The sequence below is a fragment of the Camelus ferus genome, chromosome 1 (genome assembly GCF_009834535.1).
Source record: "Camelus ferus isolate YT-003-E chromosome 1, BCGSAC_Cfer_1.0, whole genome shotgun sequence".
NCBI lineage: Eukaryota > Metazoa > Chordata > Mammalia > Artiodactyla > Camelidae > Camelus > Camelus ferus.
This window is the reverse complement of record NC_045696.1, coordinates 71260689-71278256: the sequence shown is the minus strand read 5'-3', so window position 1 is coordinate 71278256 and position 17568 is coordinate 71260689. Positions and strand designations below refer to the sequence as shown.

The 17568-nt window shown below is 40.6% G+C and overlaps 1 protein-coding gene across 6 annotated transcripts in view; it reads right to left on the bottom strand.

Moving 5' to 3' along the window:
* The window catches only part of ABCC5 (ATP binding cassette subfamily C member 5), a 75491-nt gene extending 58299 nt beyond the window's left edge, over positions 1-17192 (bottom strand). For 4 of the 6 annotated variants that reach the window (XM_032483309.1, XM_032483341.1, XM_032483348.1 and 1 more), the window contains exons 1-2: positions 17042-17192; positions 13649-13832 (exon numbers count right to left, since the gene is read on the bottom strand). In XM_032483309.1, coding sequence (XP_032339200.1) covers positions 13649-13777 — 129 coding nt within the window. In that variant the 5' untranslated portion in view covers positions 13778-13832; positions 17042-17192. Of the gene's footprint in view, positions 1-13648; positions 13833-14915; positions 15036-15156; positions 15259-17041 lie in introns of those variants that run through there. The other 2 variants (XM_032483323.1, XM_032483317.1) reach the window with 2 other exon arrangements.
* Between the last annotated feature and the right edge of the window lie 376 nt (positions 17193-17568).

Below are 17568 nucleotides of genomic sequence, written 5' to 3'. Positions count from 1 at the left end.
TTGGTATGCCATCCATTCATATTCTTACATAAGAACGGCACAGTAGCATTAAGAGAAAAATAAAATCTTTACATCTTATTTCATTCATTCATTCATTCATTCAATAAATAACTTACTGAGTATCTATGTGCAATAATACTGTTTCAGATACTGGGAATAAAAATATGCCAATTTCTATGTGTATAATACACTAATTTCATTTTCTTCATCTCTAAAACACTTAGTTACAACCTGCATCAAAACCTATGAATAGGAAAGCGAATGGACTTAACAACAACAATAAACAAAATACTCTTAAGAGTTTTGTTCCTTTGACTTATATACAATCATGTCATGTTCTACCACCTACTGGGTAGTAAGTTAGTTCCTGCAGTGGAGATGCCAAACTTAAAGGCTCTTTAAAAAAGACTCAGAAGAGAGCGGGCAGGCAAGGTTTCATTCCCTCAGGCATATCATGAGTACTATTCCAGCATTATCAAATGCCTGTAACATATCAGACTGAGGGCTCTTGCACCATTTTAGATTTTAGAACAAGGCACTCAGTATAATTTTATCCTGACAAAGATAACCCTCCATGAAAGTGGTTGAAAAAGTGTTTGAACTAATCCTTAAACTATCATATAATGATAAAACATGGAGTAGGAATTCTCACAGTAAGGGTATAGAGAGGTCTACATTGTTGATCTAAGATAATCAAAAGTTGTCATTCTAAGCAACCCACTTTCCAAGTCACATAATATTTTTGCTATTCTTTCCTAAACTACTTCCCAAACTGTCAATCTTGTCATATCTTGCCAAGGTTAAGACAATGAAATATCTGATGGAGATGAGAAGATCTATGTGGGATCCTCTGTTTTGAAGGAAAGAGTCCTGCTCCCTGTTTGCACCTACCTCCTTCAGAGACAGGGCTCTCAAAACAATAAGCAACAGGTAGTTAGCTATTGGCAAGAACTCTTAAATAATAAAATAAAACTACCAAGAAAATCAATGGAAAAATCCCCTTACTCCAATAAAACTATGGTCTTAAAGTATTAATAATCCATAAAAAAAATTTTCCATAGTGATTTTGAACATAGATTTTAGAAGACAGGCATGAGCTAACAGGCCAAGTCTATCACCAACTTTCAGCGTGTTCCTAGCCACTTCAAGATTCAGTTTACTCATTTTTACAATGGCACATGCATGTACCACAAAGCATTGAGAGGAAATAATGGGATAATGAGAAGTGCTTAGCAAAGTCTTGGGTCTATAACAAACATTTAATATGTATTAACTATATTACCGATTTATCCATCTGATAAATCTTACAGCCTATCTCAACTATTTCCTCATTCCTTTAGCTTTCCCTTTCAAGCTCAGGGAATTTATTTCCTCTCTCCTATGTCTTCCCTGCACTGGACCACTGCAGTGGGATGATTCTGCTAAAAGCATCCTTGGCCCCTAGCACAGTACAAAGCTTGGTACCTATTATTCAAGTGTCACTTAGAAAACCTCCATGTTGCCTTACAATCTGTATTATTATCAGTTAAAGCTGCATGATATACCTACCACTAAGGAATCTTCTTAACCAATCCACTTCCGTTTAGTTTCTCTGCTGTTTTGCTTATTATTAATAGTACAATAAACAATTACAGTTTATTTTTCTTTTTCTGGACTACTTAGGATAAATTCCATTAGTGGGATTATAAGATTAAAGTGTGTAGCTCCTAGGAATTAGACATCTATCCAGTTTGCTTAATTAACTTTATTATAGACTATGTACTCCAGTATTATCGCAAAAGAGAACTGCTATTAGGGGGTCAAAGTATAGCTCAGTGATAGAGTGCTTGTCTAGCATGCACGAGGTTCTGGGTTCAATCCCCAGTACCTCAATTAAACAAATAAATAAATAAACCTAATTACCTCACTCACAAACCAAAAAAAAAGGCGGGGGTGAAGAGAACTGCTGTTAGTTTTAGTACTTTCAGATCTATTTTGCTGACCTAAGGCTGCCTCTATCCCACATACACTGGAACATTAGCAAGAAATAGGGGAAGCTAGGGCAATCTTCCTTGTTTACAGGCCAGATCTCCTGACTAGCGTGTACTTATAAAGGCAAATGCTTACTTGAAGGTGATCGGAAAATATGGGCAAATGAACTTACTATAAACCGACATAGCATTTACTATGTGCCAGGCATTGCTTTAAATGCTTTACAGATACTAACTTTTGTAATCCTCATAACTACCCTATGAAGTTTCCCCCATTTTATAGCTGAGGCACTTAGATGGCAAGTAGCAGCAGAGATTTGAAGAGATCCTTGAAAAGCAGAGAGATTGAATCCAGGCTCCAGAGTTGAGACCCTTAATCACTATGCTATGTGCCTTTCAAAGGAAAAACAAGCAAATAAATCATCACTGTACAAGATGACCTCAGATGTGCCCTTACAGACAGCTCTCCTCTCTTCCCCAGGGTGAGTATCAGATTAAAATAAACTATGGCTCTCTAACTCTGACTCTCCTAACTAACCTCATTATAAGCAAATGGTAGTTTCCAAAGTCAAAGTCACAATTAGAACACTAGAATGTAAATATTTTACTTAATTGTAAAAAGGCACTTCCTGGTTGTTTTTTAGCCAAAGATGAGCAGATGCTAAAAGATGAATACATTATAGACTGATATTTAAAAATAAAATAAAAGCGTCTTTATACTACCCTGCCAGTAACTGCATAAATGTCTCATACTATAACTGCTCGGTTGGATCCCTAACTTCTCTTCCTTTCTAGGCTTCCCAAAAAAGCTTACCTGGCCTTGTAGGCCAGGAAAAAAAAAAATGTCTGTTTAAAGTAGAAACAAATTTATTCTACCACATTAACATTCTGTGAAGCGAGTTGTCAACATTCTAAGACTGAGTGGATTAAAAATGGAAATGAACCAAGAAAAAAGACTTAATATATTCAAGCTATATGGGCTTACTATATGAACACATAAATAATATAACAGGATAGGGAAATATGATTGAGCGAATACTGTTGGGACAAATGAAAAACAGACTGGAGATAAATTAATTGAGACCCAAGTTTCACACCATACATTAATCCATCTGGGATTAACCCCAAAAGTTACATAAAAGTAATGAAATAAATAGAAGAGAATTAAACAGGAAATTTAGCACACCCATGGAAGCACAATAGTCTCCATTTTGTCCCAAAGCCAGAATCTTATCAAAGCCAAGATGGACAGGCTTAAATATAAAAAGAAAAACTTTCTGTGTAATGAAATTAGCATTAAGGAGGAGAATAAAGCTAAAGAAGTGACAAGGTAACCAAAATAATAACATATTTTGAACAGCCAGCTTTCACTGAATAACATTTTTTATCCATTTATTCAACAAGCATTTATTGAGGGACCTACTATGTGCCAGGCACTGCTGTGGGTGCTGGGGACACAGGATTGAAAAAATAGACCTGCACTTTGAAATCACTGCCTTCATGCAGGTTATATTCTAGTATTTATAAAAGGTCAAAATCTTGAATAATCTACTAAATTGGTTCAAAAGCTTCTATCTCTCAGCCTCTAAATTCAATGTCATCAATCAAGAAATAAAAACTAAATTTTAAGATACAACCACATACACCTTAATAAGAAAAAGAGATAAAATCCAACCCGAGAAGGAGGGAAACGTAAGACAAACACACATCGTTTGGGCATTTTTTAATACGTCACTGGCAGGTACTCAGGGGAGCAAACTGGTCACAGGTAATAACTCACATACGCTTTGTCTCCATAATATTACCGTAGGAAGGAAAATTTTCCAAACGAAAATAAAATTTAAACCCAACGGTTTACTGGGAACTAAATGCCTAATACAAGATTAACAGCTAAACGACAAGTTGATCAACACTCCAGTGCAGGGCTGTCCGATAGAGACAGAATACAAGCCACAAATGTAATTTAAGTTTTCTAGTAGCCACGTTAAAAAAGTAAAAAGAAACATGTGAAATTAATTATAATAATACACCTTATTTAACCCAATATATACAAAATATTATCTTCTAAACATGTAATAAAAAAAAGTTACTGAGATATTTTACATTCTTTTTTTGTACTAAGTCTTAGAAATCTGGGGGGGGGGTGTTTTATATACACAGCACCTCTCAATTCAGACTGGCCACGTTTCAAATGCCCAGTTCCTACAGGTGTGTTTTGTTTTGTACAGCATATCCCAGCAGTTTTCGAGTGAGGGTGATTTAGCTTGCCCAGGGGACATATGGCAATATTTGAAGACATTTTTGGTTGTCACAACTGCACCTTCAGTGGGTAGAAGCCAAGGATGCTGCTGAACATCCTATAATGCACAGGGCAGCCCCCCGACAACAAAGAATTATCTGACCCCAAACCTCAGTAGCACTAAGGTGGCCCTAGGTAGCTAAACAGCTAACATGGTTAGTACTTGATGCATGCTGATCTAGGGAGATGTATTTTATGAGGTCTATTTGTTTTTTATGTTATGATAATTTAAATCTCTTTTTTGCACAATTTTTTAAAAATTGAAGTATAGTCAGTTTACAATGCTATATCAATTTCTGGTGTACAGCATAATGTTTCAGTCATACATTTACATATATATATTCCTTTTCATTGTAGGTTACTACAAGATATTGAATATAGTTCCCAGTGCTCTACAGTAGAAACTTGTTTATCTATTTTATATATAGCAGTTAGCAGTAACTTTTTAAAGCTTCTCCTGAGACAGGGTGAGGGCATGCATTTCTCTTTATTTCTCTTAAGGGGCCCTGCAGACTGAAGGGCTCTCCGTGGCCAGATGACATGGCCTCAGAGAGGCATCCGCAGCAGCTGATTCATTCCAAAAGGAAAAGTACTGCTTGATCTGGGAACTGGGAAAACATTAAACAAGGAAATACTGCTGCCATTTGTATCTTCCTGAGGACTCTGTGGCTAGGAGACACTGAGCATTTTTTCCCTCCTACCAAGGGGATGGAGATGGAGTGGGGGTAGGGGGTTGGGACACTGGGAAACCACAAGGGGACAATGAAATTCAGACTCTGCAACGGTTCAAACAAAGGTCAGGGAAACACAGTCCTTTACGTGCCTAGCTGGTGAGAGAAACACGGAACTTTCCATCCATAAGCAAACAGAGGTGCTTGCACAAGAGACCTCCCTCCTCTGTGCGGGCTAAGACCCTCCAGGGGCTGTGATAATTAGCCCACTATCACACAGGATGGCTTCCGTTTATCTGTTGTCCCAGCTCTTTTTAACAGGCCGCCAGAGCATAATGTCTGCTGACAGGGCAACCGTGGTCTTTCCCCTGCCTAGAGGCCCCTGGGACAAGATACCAGGGGCCAGACATCATTCCCTAGGCTGAACAATCCCTTCTGGACAGCAGGACAACAGCAGGGCAGCATTCCTAAACCTGGGGCTGCGGACTCAACCAAGAGGCTCCTGAATGCAGAGATTCAAAAACTACCCGCAGTGCAGAGGCACCTCTCAGCTTCCAAGGGGATTAAAGGCTGCAATCCTCCCGTGTGGCACACCCCACAAAGAAAGCAGTACTTGGGGCACAATTAGAATGGACAGGCCTCTGTAGATGTCCCAGACCGGCAGCTGCCTTTATGACAAATATCTAGAAAGACCAACTTTTTTTTTTTTAATGGAGGTACTGGGGATTGAACGCAGGACCTCGTGAATGCTAAGCATGGGCTCCGCCACTGAGCAATACCCTCCCCCTAGAAAGACCAACTTTTAAGGGGTACAGTCAGATACAGGTTTCAAGAGACTCAAAATGTTAAAAATTAAATTAAAAAGAAAGTTAAATTTTCTTTTAAATTAAAAAAGAAAAGAAAAAGCTGATGCCCTCCCAAGAACAGCTGACTCCAGGCTTTCCCATTCTCCAGCAAGTTAAAAGAACACTAACGAAGGATCTTCCCTCTCCCAATTCTCCACACTTCCTCAGTCCAATGGGTTATTAACGTGATCCTGACCGTCGCAAGCAGTTCCCTTAAGAACTTCCAAAGGGAGCAACAAAATTCTAGAACATAACCTTCACGGGAAGGAAGCAGAATATAGTAGAAAAAGCTCACTATTCAAAGTCAGGGAACCTGCTAACCTCTGTCCTATTGCTCAAAGGCTATGAGTTAACTTGTACCTCAGCTCACTCAGCTGTAACTAGGCTGCATTACTCTCATGCGGAGGGTCAGCTATTCATATAATTCACAAGAGTAAAAAAATACGTAAAGCCAAGTGCTATAACTTAACACCACCGTCACGGTAAAACAGGTATCTTTCCGCAGTTCATAATCTAGCATTAACCCAGGATCAGGAGGAATTTGAAGGCTTCCAGTTGATTCATAAGCTAAATTCCAAGGAACTTTTTCAAAGTTCCTATTACATTGGGGTGTGAGATTAACTTTGTTATTACAATGATAAGGTTTCAAAGGATTAAACTGAAAATAAATCACAGGGGGAAAAAAAGACATGGGAAACACTTAGAGCCCCAGGGGGTGAGGGGCTACAAGAGACTTTATTCTGTGCTATCTTGGTGCTGGCGACACAGGAGGATCACCAGGGGAGCTTTAAAACAACACTGATGCCTGAGCCTTACCCCAGAGACTGGTTGAATTCATCTGGAACATCAGTATTTTTTTTTCAAACGTTCTTCAAGTGATTTTAATATGCAGCCTGGACTGAGAACCACTGATGTAGATAGTAGAATGCTGGTCTCTTGCATTTGACAAAATCCCCTCAAGATTTTCAGGCTATAGCTTAAAAAAAAAAGCTAAAATATAATTTGTAAGTGAAACTCCCTTCAGTGCCCAGTACCATCTGTATGCCCATGTTAAATGTTTAGTGTAAGACATTAGTGGGTCCATCCTGAGAACCCTGGACTGCAGGGCAGGCTGGAACTGCTAACAACGGTGAGCAGCAAACGCAAGGGTGAAGATTTGTGCAGCCTGGCTACTTTTCCACTGTGAGAATACAACATTTGAGGAAACAAAGTGACTGCTCAACACCATACCTGCTTTAGCAAACAGAAGTTCTCATCTGATACCTAATAACACATTTAAGTTGATTCTTTGAACAGTTAATTCAGAAAATAATCTTAAATAATTAAAACATATAGAACATCTAATTATCTAAACAGGTTAACACCCTAAAATGAGGATAAGGAGAGAAGGAATAGACTTAATGAGTTTAATTCTACTAATTAGTGAACTGTGCACCAAATTAACATCACATTAGTCCCTAATTTTGATATTGATAGGTTCAACCACCACAAAGACTTCCGGAGGCCCTATTTCCTGTCCCTGCCATTGACCTTTTTATTTTTGATTAAGAAAGAGGGAGGGACAGAATAGTGAGACATTCAAGAAAGCATTAGCAGAAGGCTACCTCAAGGCACAACCAAGATTTCACTTAAAAAGTTTTCATTAACCATCTGTAACTTCCAAGTTATAGATCTTAACAAAACAAAGCCTTGGGTATTTAAAACTGCTTTTTAAAAAAGGAAGCTGGTTCCAACACTTTTCTTCCCTTTTGACAGAAAGCTCCTTTAACTTGTGCCAACAAGCTGTGTTTATTTCCCTTAAGCAGCATTTCCCAGGAAAGAAGCAGCAGCCCTGCTGCAGACAGCGTAAAAGGGCTCCTGATCAAGGCAGCAGGCCAGCCTCAGGAGACCTGTGGTGCTGGAGATTCAGTCCCCACACAGGAGAGCCACCTGGGCTGCGCACCAATGGCAGCACTGTTGTCACCTCCAGCAGAGAGCTCTGGGCTGCTATTGGAGACCAACATCTGACACCAGGCCAGATACCGTACCATACCGTACTGAGCTTTATACAGCTTTATGGATGCCTTCAGGGAAAAGGAAAAAAAAAAAGGCATGTGTTCTTACTCATCCTATCACTGTCCAGAAAATCTGCTGAGTCACTGAGTACCAATCAAGAGAAAAATAATGCAGAGCCTGCAAATACACTAATCTCCTTCACCCTGCTCTGCTTCCTAACAGCAAGGAGACTCATAGGTAATGTTTTTGACTCAGAAATCACAAGGGCATAGACAAATTCACATACCCTTAGCCCATAAAGGAAAGCTTTCAGAGTCAAATTCTCTAAAAGTATAATGTACTAGACAAAACTATTTTATAACAATAGTTGTCTCTGGGTAGAGGGGTTAAGGTTTTTCTATAATCTTCTACAATTCGCACATTTTCTATAATAAGACTGGAATTCTTCCATAATAATATATCTTAGAATTATATTTCTTGTTAAAAGATTACACCCACATCCTTGATCTTTAGGATACGACTTCAGCTCACCCAAGTATCTCAACTCACTAATTATAAGCATACCAACCAAGGTTAAAAGTGTCAGCCTAACACAGATCTAAAGGAGACTCTAAGTGAAGGTCACTGGACTTCGTGAATACTTGCTTTGTTACTTTGTCTAGAGGGAGAACATTCTAACTTGGTAGAAAGCAAACTGCACCAGTGGTACACTTCTAAAAGAAGAGGGGGAAAGGGCAAGTGGTAATCACGGCACATGAACTTTAGTTGACTTCTGCTTATTTTCCATGTTTCCTCCTTTCCTAGATTAGACATGCTAGGGAAAAACAAGTCACCTTGTTTTGGGCTTTGGCCTGAGCACAGTAAGAAAAGAAACAACCATCACAATAAAAAAGCTTATAAAAGCATCAAATAGCTTTGTCTTGCTTTTGCTTAAATTTTAATTTAAAGCAACTAAGATCCAAACTTGTTGGCCTATTATTCAAGGACACACATCAAGTGGAACTTGCGGACCTATCCCTCTACATCTGTGACTTCACACTTCACGCTCAAAGCCAGCAGCACCTAGTTGGTCCTACCCACAGCTCTTTCTTCTGCCAGGCATGTTCTTCATTTCTCCAAATTCTACCTACTCCTCAAGTCTCCAACCAAGCGCTACCTCCTCCTAAAGCCTTCCCTGATCTCAAAGACAGAAGCACTCTGCCCTTCTTATTAATTACTGTGGCATGTAAATTATAGTAATCTATGTGTATGCCCATGAGTTGCTTCTAGCAGAGGGCGGGCTGGCCCAGCATCCATTTATCTTCACCCGCACCAGACCACTTCGTTCAGGGCTGTGTATGCATCCTGGAGAGTGCTCAAATGTTTGCTGCACTGAAAAATGAATAAACATCACATTTTAAAGCAAACCAACCAAAGCTCATGGAGTTATGTGAGCGACATGTGTCTATCTGAACGCAATGATAAGAAAAGGAACTGTGCCTGGGGAGTTAAGCTGCAGACACAGGAACAGTGTTAAGGAGTGGTCTGGACGTAAATCTTCATGTGAGCTGAAATAACACCAGCTGAACACCAACCAAGATTAGTGCTTATGCTCAAAGAACTAACAGCCATAGAAGGCACCCCTATTAGCACTTCAGGATTAAAGGATGCCTGCGAATCATCAGACTGTGGGTGGCCATAGTTTTTACCTTAATAGTTTCAAACAAAGGGTAGGTGTGAAAATGCATCATTTTTACCTTAATTATCTCTAAGTAGATGTGATACAAATATCTGAAGGCGTGACTGATTAGACCAATTTTCCCAAAGAGTATTCCAAAAGAAAGATTTGGTCACAATATGAAGAAATGGGCAAACTGTGTACTCTGCAACTTTGCTTACAGCTTAAGAGAAAAAAAAATCACCGACTTGTTTAAAATCAGAATTTATTCCTTGGTGCTTTGCTTCTGATTTCTGTTTGACAGTTTCATGCAAACATGTTGACTGGACCTATCAAAGGCTAATGATGGTGAATAAAACCTTGTTTTCCAATTAAGAGTCACAGATATATTCTTATCTTTTTTTACTTTTGGAGGTACTGTTTTTTCTTTCTTTTTTTTCCCCTAGTTTTTATTTCTGATGAATATTAAGTATATTTGGCATCTGGGAGGTTCTGCCCCAGATTTCATCTCTAACAACTAATATAGAAACGATGGTTATGACTCATGAGACACGAAATAATAATCTCTACCCAATTATCTGCTTACATTCTTAAAAACTTATATAGCCATTCTACATCCCAAATACTTAAATTATCTGTTTTTATACCATCAGTGAACCAGAAATTTGTCATCTTGCTGATTCCCTCTATTAGCAAACTGTTAACATATGAGCCAAGTTCAAGATAAATATATTTAAGAAATTTCAGTTTCAGACAGGTAATATGCAAGAAGGTTCTGGGTGGTATGTAAAATTTAAAAACACTTGATAGTTACGCATTCATTTTAACACATGTAAAAAATAGGTTGCATAAACCTACGATTCTATTGCTTAGGTCAAGGCTGAGCAAAAGGAAAAAGAACAGTAGGTTAAAAGAAATAGTTTAAGAAAAAAGTTCAGAGGGTACAGGATATGGTAAAAAAAAAAAAAAGAAAAACAGTATTCAAATTTAAAAGTTTAGGAAATGAAAGGATAATGAAAATGAAATTCATGTGGACTCTTGACATTTTATAAAAGTGGTTGGTATCAGCCTTCCTGTTTCTTCAAGACAGGGCTGAGTCACATGAAGGAAACTTGCTGTCTGCTGCCTGACTTAATAACTTAGGGGACAAAGGGCACAACAGTGACTCTCCAGTTCTCTACCTACAAAGGAAAAACTTGCTGCTGCCACTGCACATCCTAATGTCAGTTCTACTCTAACCAACCAGACAGGACCCCTGTCCCCAGAAATTTCACAGGGCCACACACTACCTTTCCAGGTTCTACCTCTTCCTGCTCTACAAGCCATCCATGGGCAGCTTGCTCACTCCTAAGGCTTCATCTACACAGACACACTAAAGACTCCAAAACCTTTCCCCTACCCGACTTCCTGCCTAGGCTCTGTCTACTGATCATCTTACCTGGATGCACTTCAAATTCAACACATTCAGAAGCAAACTCATTCTCACCTCTTTCTCCTTCTCTTCCTGAATGTCCACCAATAGTTTTAAATTCTTACCACCAATCCAAGGTACCCTAATGCTTCCCTCCCCTTTCAGAGATGCCCCTAAATCTCTCCTCCATCCTCACTATTGCACTTGGACCCAGACCCCTGGGCTCTCTCATGTGGACAGACACAAGAGCCTCTGGACTGATCCCTGGTTCTCTCTTCTCTCTCTCTCTCTCATACAGGTTTTTTCTACACTGCCTCAAAACTAATCTCCCTAAGATAAAAATCAAGTCTTAAAAATCTCAGCACAAGAGCATTACCCATTAGGTAATGCAAATTAAAACTACAATGAGCTATCAGACATACCTATCAGAATGGCTACAATAAAATCAGTGATAATACCAAGTACTGCCAAGAATGCAGAGAAACTGGATCATTTGAACATTGCTGGTGGAAATGTAAAATTGTACAGCCACTCTGGAAAAGAGCATTGAAGTTTCTGATAAAACTAAACACACACTTAACGTAAGACCCAGCAATTACATTCCTGGGAATTTACCCAGAAAATTGGAAAGCTTATTCACACAAAATCCTATACATAAATGTTCAAAGCAGCTTTGTTTGTAATAGCTACAAACTAGAAACAATCCAAATGTCCTTCAACAGATGAGTGGTTAAACAAAGTACGGTCTATCTATAACATGGATTATTACCCACAATTAAAAGGAAAGAACTATTGATAGGACTATTGATATACACAAATTAAATGGATCTCAAGGGAATTATGCTGAGTGAAAAAGTCAATCTCAAGAGGTTATATACTATATGATATTGTATATGTGCAAATTGTAACAATTCTACCTAATAAAACTGAAAAATGAAAAAAAAAAAGGTTACATACTATATGATTCCATTTGTATAGCATTCTTAAAGTAACAATTACAGTGATAGAGAACAGAGGAGTGGTTGCCAAAGATTGGGGGAGAGGCCAAGGGAGGTGGCTGTGGCTCTGAAAGGGTAGCATAACAGATCCTTTTGGTGGAGCTGATTTGTATCTTGAGCATGGTAGTGGTCATACAAATCTACACATGTGAAAAAACTGCATAGAACACATACACAAATGAGTGCGCATAAAACCGGTGAAATCTTAATAAAGTGGGTAGATCGTATCCATGTCAATCAATAACCTGTTGTGATACTGTACTATAGTATGCAAGAAGTTATCACTGGGGGAAGCTGGATAAGGTACATACGATCTCTCTGTATTATTTTTTTACAACTGCATGTGGATCTATAGTTATCTCAAAATAAAAAGCTAAAAGAAAAAAAAACCCTCCTCAGTAACCTCCTATAGTTCCCCAAAGCCCACACTACAAGATTCCTTAGTGTGGCATGCAGAACTTCCTCATGCACATCCTATGCTCCAGACAACTAGTTATAAAAGGTAACATTTTTTGAGCACAGGCTATGTGGCATGCACCATTCTAAGCATTTTATATGTGTTAGCTCATTTTAATCCTCAAGGATCCCATGAGTTAGGTTCTAAGGTCAATATCATTTTATTCCAAAACCACTAAGGCACAGATGACTTAAGTAGCTTGAAAGCATCCCCACTTAATCACCCTTCAGAGCCCTGCTCCAATGTTACCTTTGTGACTTTTTCCAGTTTAAATACTATACTAACAGTGTCTAGCACTCAAAAGATATTCAATACATGTTTAATTAACATAAGGTTGAGATGAAAGAACACAAAGTTACAGAACTGGCACCTTAAGGATTTGACACTGATTCCATTAAATCTATGTTTCTCCAAAGTGAGGCTTGAATGGGAAAGCACTGTATAACATACAGTGGGGACAGAAAACACCTGATGGTGAGCCAATGTCAGTTAATAAGGCAACAGCTTTCACACAGCAAAGAGGAACAGGTAATGTCAGGCTAATGAAACTCAAGTGTCAGATGCAGGGCCGAATCTTTCTCCAATTTTCACAGAGTAATTACAAGAGCACAAACCTCAGCTTACTACCCAGCAACCCCCATTCTTCCTTATTAGTTACTTCTGCAATTCAAGAAAAAATACAGTCTTTTCCCCTCGAAGAAAAAAATTTCTTCCAGTTTAAAATGTATACTCATTATTTCCCTTGGAGGAACCTAGACTGTTATCTAAAGACTCCTTTACATTCATGGATTTACTTGATAATTTTACTGATATCCTCCAACAATCTAGAATTGTTCCAAGTATGCTCTGAAATCTGAATAGCCTCTGGGGAGGTGAGTATAGCTCAGTGGCAGAGCACATGCATGCACGAGGTCCAGAGTTCAATCCCCAGTACCTCCGTTAAGAGGAAAAAACAAAACAAAACAAAACTGAATAGTCTCCCCAAAGGAATCACACTTTAAACATAGAGGCCGAGGAAAAAAATGATTTTAAATACATGAATGAAGTTTAATGGTTTATTTTTCCTCTGCTCCCTGCCCAGCCCTTCCCCCACCTCAGCCCACCCCACACTCATAAGTTGTCTTCTCTCCAGCAAAGCCTTTTGAGGGGAGAACGCAAAGGGAAAAAACAGAGGAGAGGCTGAGGGCCAACCTCTCCTCTTTCATAAATAACCATAAATTCTTAACAGTGACCTAAAGCTGATAAAGAAAAAGAAACTTCTTTTAAATTATGCATCATGGGGAAAGAGAAGGTGGGGTGGAGCACAACAAGCAGGTAAGAGGGACTCAGGAAAGGCAGTACTGACCAGCTGAGTCCTCTTGTACTTGGAGTCCTCACGGTCTCTGGGCTGCCCCGAATTGCTGGTTCTCTCCCGCACGTTTCTATAACCAGGGCTGGGGATGATATACTCTTTCCCTATGTCAATGTCCTTCATCTTCTCTGAGTGATGGTGCCAGGGCTCACAGGCTCTTGGTTCCACTTGAGAACTTCTGAAATTAAAAATTCATCAAGGACAGATATTTCCTAAATTGTGCTTAATCATAAGCAAAAAGTGCTTTGAAGTAGGAAAAAAGAACAAAAGCATTACAGTTTTCTGTTATTATAACTATAAACGTAAATTTTCAAAAAATGTTCATGTACCATTTTCTTTTTTCAATAGAAAAAATTCCGTGTGAGAGACTCAAGAATTCTCTCCTCCCACTTCTAAGGGAAAAACAAACAAGCAAAAAATAAACATAGTAAAGAGACACCTACCCTCTTCACCTTCAACTACGTTCAAACACAATGTACAGAGCATTTAGATAGGCCTGAAAAAAAAAAGGCTTTCTGGAAACAATTTAAGTTTGTTCCAAGCATTACAAATTCCACAATTGTAAAATGGATAAATTTTACTAAATGAAAACTTATAAAACACTTATTCTAACAATGATATATCCCATCTTTGTATTTTTATAATTAGATAATGGTTAACTGTTGTTTTTAAAGCTCTGTGAACCTGCATAGCTAAAATACAAAACAATACTATACCTTAACTTTAAAAACAAATTCTCCTCAGGGTACTGAAAGTGTTCTAGAGTTAGTGGTGATGATTGCATAATTCTGTTAATATACTAACCAAACACCAAGTTGTAGACTTTTAAAGGAGTGAATTTCATGGTATACAAATATCTCAATGAAGCTGTTATTAAGAAACAATAACAAAAACAAATTCCCCACTCTGCTCTGCTTAGTCTTACCTAGTAGCTACCTGAAACTCTGCTCTAAACCTCAGCTAGCCTGATTAACTTTAATCAATATCCGGTATCAACTCTGGTTACTTTTGAGAAAATAAAACACATACATACCTCTCCAAAACATTTCCCCTACTCTAAGATGGTTCAAAGCTTCCCAGATACAAGCTGAGAAAACACCTTTCATACTGGTCTCACTAGAAATTAAAATGTAGCTGTGTTGCTTTTTGAATTCCATAAATTCCTAGCTATCACTGAGACTTAAAAGTACAACTTTGTAGACTAAATTCAATGGCTACAATTCATTTTTTAAGGTACCAGGGAAAAAAGGAGAACACTTACAAATCCTCTAAATAAAAAGGACTCAAACTCCTCCACAGAGATGGGTTTCCAGCACAAAGAAAGCTTGACTTCTTGCCTTTCAGAGGTCTGGCTCAAGTACCCTGAGATAATAATGCTAAGTTACTTATCTTTAAAGTCACCTTGTCCAATGACAAACTGCACCATAGAGAACCCCGGCTTACAACCAAGAGCACAGTAATCACGTCATGGAGACCTCATTAAGCCTACACTATAAACAGACCTGGCATCTGTCAGTGTCCTCAATGTCAGGATGCAGCTGCAGATCAGAGTAATCCTCCTTGTTACAGGGATTGCAAAGGCCAACCCTCCCCTCCAAAGGTTCCCCAGCCTAGCTGATTATGTGAAAGCAGAAAAGATTTGTCCTCCTTTGAAAAAAGGCAAGAGGAGGGGAGGGAGTTTGAAAGGGAGGAGGCTAAAGTAACTCACTCACTTACAGTACCACATGCCATGTCGGGAAGTACATAAGGATCATCTCAATTGTCTAAGAACTCATGTAAGCCAACACTTTACTGAAGTTATTCTATGTATGAAGGGTGTGGGGAGCAGCCTCCCGTTCCCTCTAACACTCTTGCTTCTTTAATTTGCTGGGAAAAGAGGCACAGCTATGAAAGAAGGCAGGCCTTGTGCAGGGACAAAGCTACTATCTCTTGGCCTGGAACATAAGGAGGATTCCATCTTCTGTGTACCAGGGATATAAGACAGGGCACCCCCACACGGAGGCTAGCCAAGAGCTAGGAAGCCCAATAGGTTTGGGAAACAAACAAGGCCCAGATCGGAAGGACCACCAGGCTAGACTTTTCTGGAAACTATTTTAGTTTCCTCTTTTCTCTTGTTCTCCCTTAGAGTTGTTTAAAAGTCTTTTTTAAAATGCTAACTTGCTCCAGCTATTAAGAGAGGGAAAAGGGAAGGGATTTTTTTTTATGGTTGAGCTGGAGCTGTATGATGGCACTAGCAGAGTAATCCAAGTGGGAGAACCTCTTTAAGGTGCTCAGAACTCAAAATCAATAGCATGGAGGCCACTTGGTCAGCTGCCTTTTTGTTTGTTTGTTTGTTTTTAACCAAGACTCTCAGTGATAAAAGTGTAGACATTCTCCTGCACAATAATGCAAATGAAACTGTATGGGGGAAGGGGGTTTGCACAGGATTACAAAGCCTGTAAGTAGCCAGATTGGTGCTTCCCAATTGCCTTCACTATGACATTCCTGTTTCCGACACCTCAGGAATCTGCTTCCAAGCCCTGAAGCTACGCAAAGATCTGGAACCACAAGGACAGGTACTTAACCACCCTCCTAAAATCCACCTGTTGTGCTCCAGCCTCCCGCACCTTTCATTCACTAACGCTGGAGACCCCAGAATAACTTAACCATCTTCTCCTTCAAAACCCTCTGAAACTTTGCCGGTCGTTCCTGTGCCCACGTGCCTCCTGCCTCCCCACGTCTGTGCAGAAACCAAATCACTCCTGTGTGATAAATACAAAGCACCATGCAGCTCTGCGTGGTAAAGTGGAAAGGGCACTGACGACGGTCAAGAGAGCTGGATTCTAATCCAGGCTCTGCCCACGGTTTGCTGTGCGTGCTTCTGTAACGAACCTCCATCTACCCCTTCGCCAAAAAACGAGAGGATGACTTCTGCGGTCGCTGGCAGCTCAGAGTCTCCGGTATGTGGCTTGTGCCACAGGCTGGCTTCCCACAACCTTGAGGATAAGGACTTCTCTCAGGCCATTTTCAACTAGGATGCTCTGGCTCTAGGGCGTTTCCATGGCCAGTTGGGGCCTGGAGAGGTGATAGAGACCCACGTCCACGGGCCGCGGCCGCAGCACCCCCTGGTGGTGTCAGCCGGGTGTAGCAGGAACCCCGGACCACTCATTCCCACCCTACCTGCCTTGCTACGCCAGGACCTCACCACTAGCTCTTGGGGGTCGCGTCTCGAGCAAGGGACGGCGGGAGACCAGAGGGAGGCCAGGCCCCGTTTCTCAGGTCTCTGGCTTCCCCCAAACTGCTCGCATCCCCGATCGCAGCCCGCCACCCCTGGAAGAGACACACGGCGGTGGGCCCTGTGACAACCCGAGGGAGAAGGAAAGGGGTGCGGCGGTCGCCGCTACCTACCTGTGCCCCAGCTCCAGGAGGGCCGTGTCGGCCACTCGACCACGCTCGCGAGCATTAGCCCCGGAGCAAAACAAGCCTTTATAGCGGCATTGGTCGCCAGACTGCGCAGGCGTGCTGCACAAAGACTCCCCAAGACTGAAGGGAATTGTAGTCCCCCTTCCAGGAGCCTGAGGCGCGATTCCCGGCAAAGGACTATATTTCCCAGAAGCCCCGTAGAAGCCCTGGAGGAGGTGCAGGCCGCTCCCCCTTTCCAGCGCGCTCCAGGCTCTGCACCATCCTTCCCAGAGCTTCTGCGAGCCTGTCTGGAATCTTCTCTGAGGCCGTGTCCAGGGGTGGCAGGGAGGGTTGACAGCAGCCCTGTGTGGGCGGGCAGCCCAGTGTTTGTAGGCAGATCGGCCACGGTGGTGCGTGACCGTTTATGCACCAGAAAACACTGAAGGTCATCGGTAGCCTCTATCTCCTGGCAACCAGCCAGCCCCAGATCCTATCTGTGTGGCCCTTAACGTTTTACCACTACTTGCTCATGA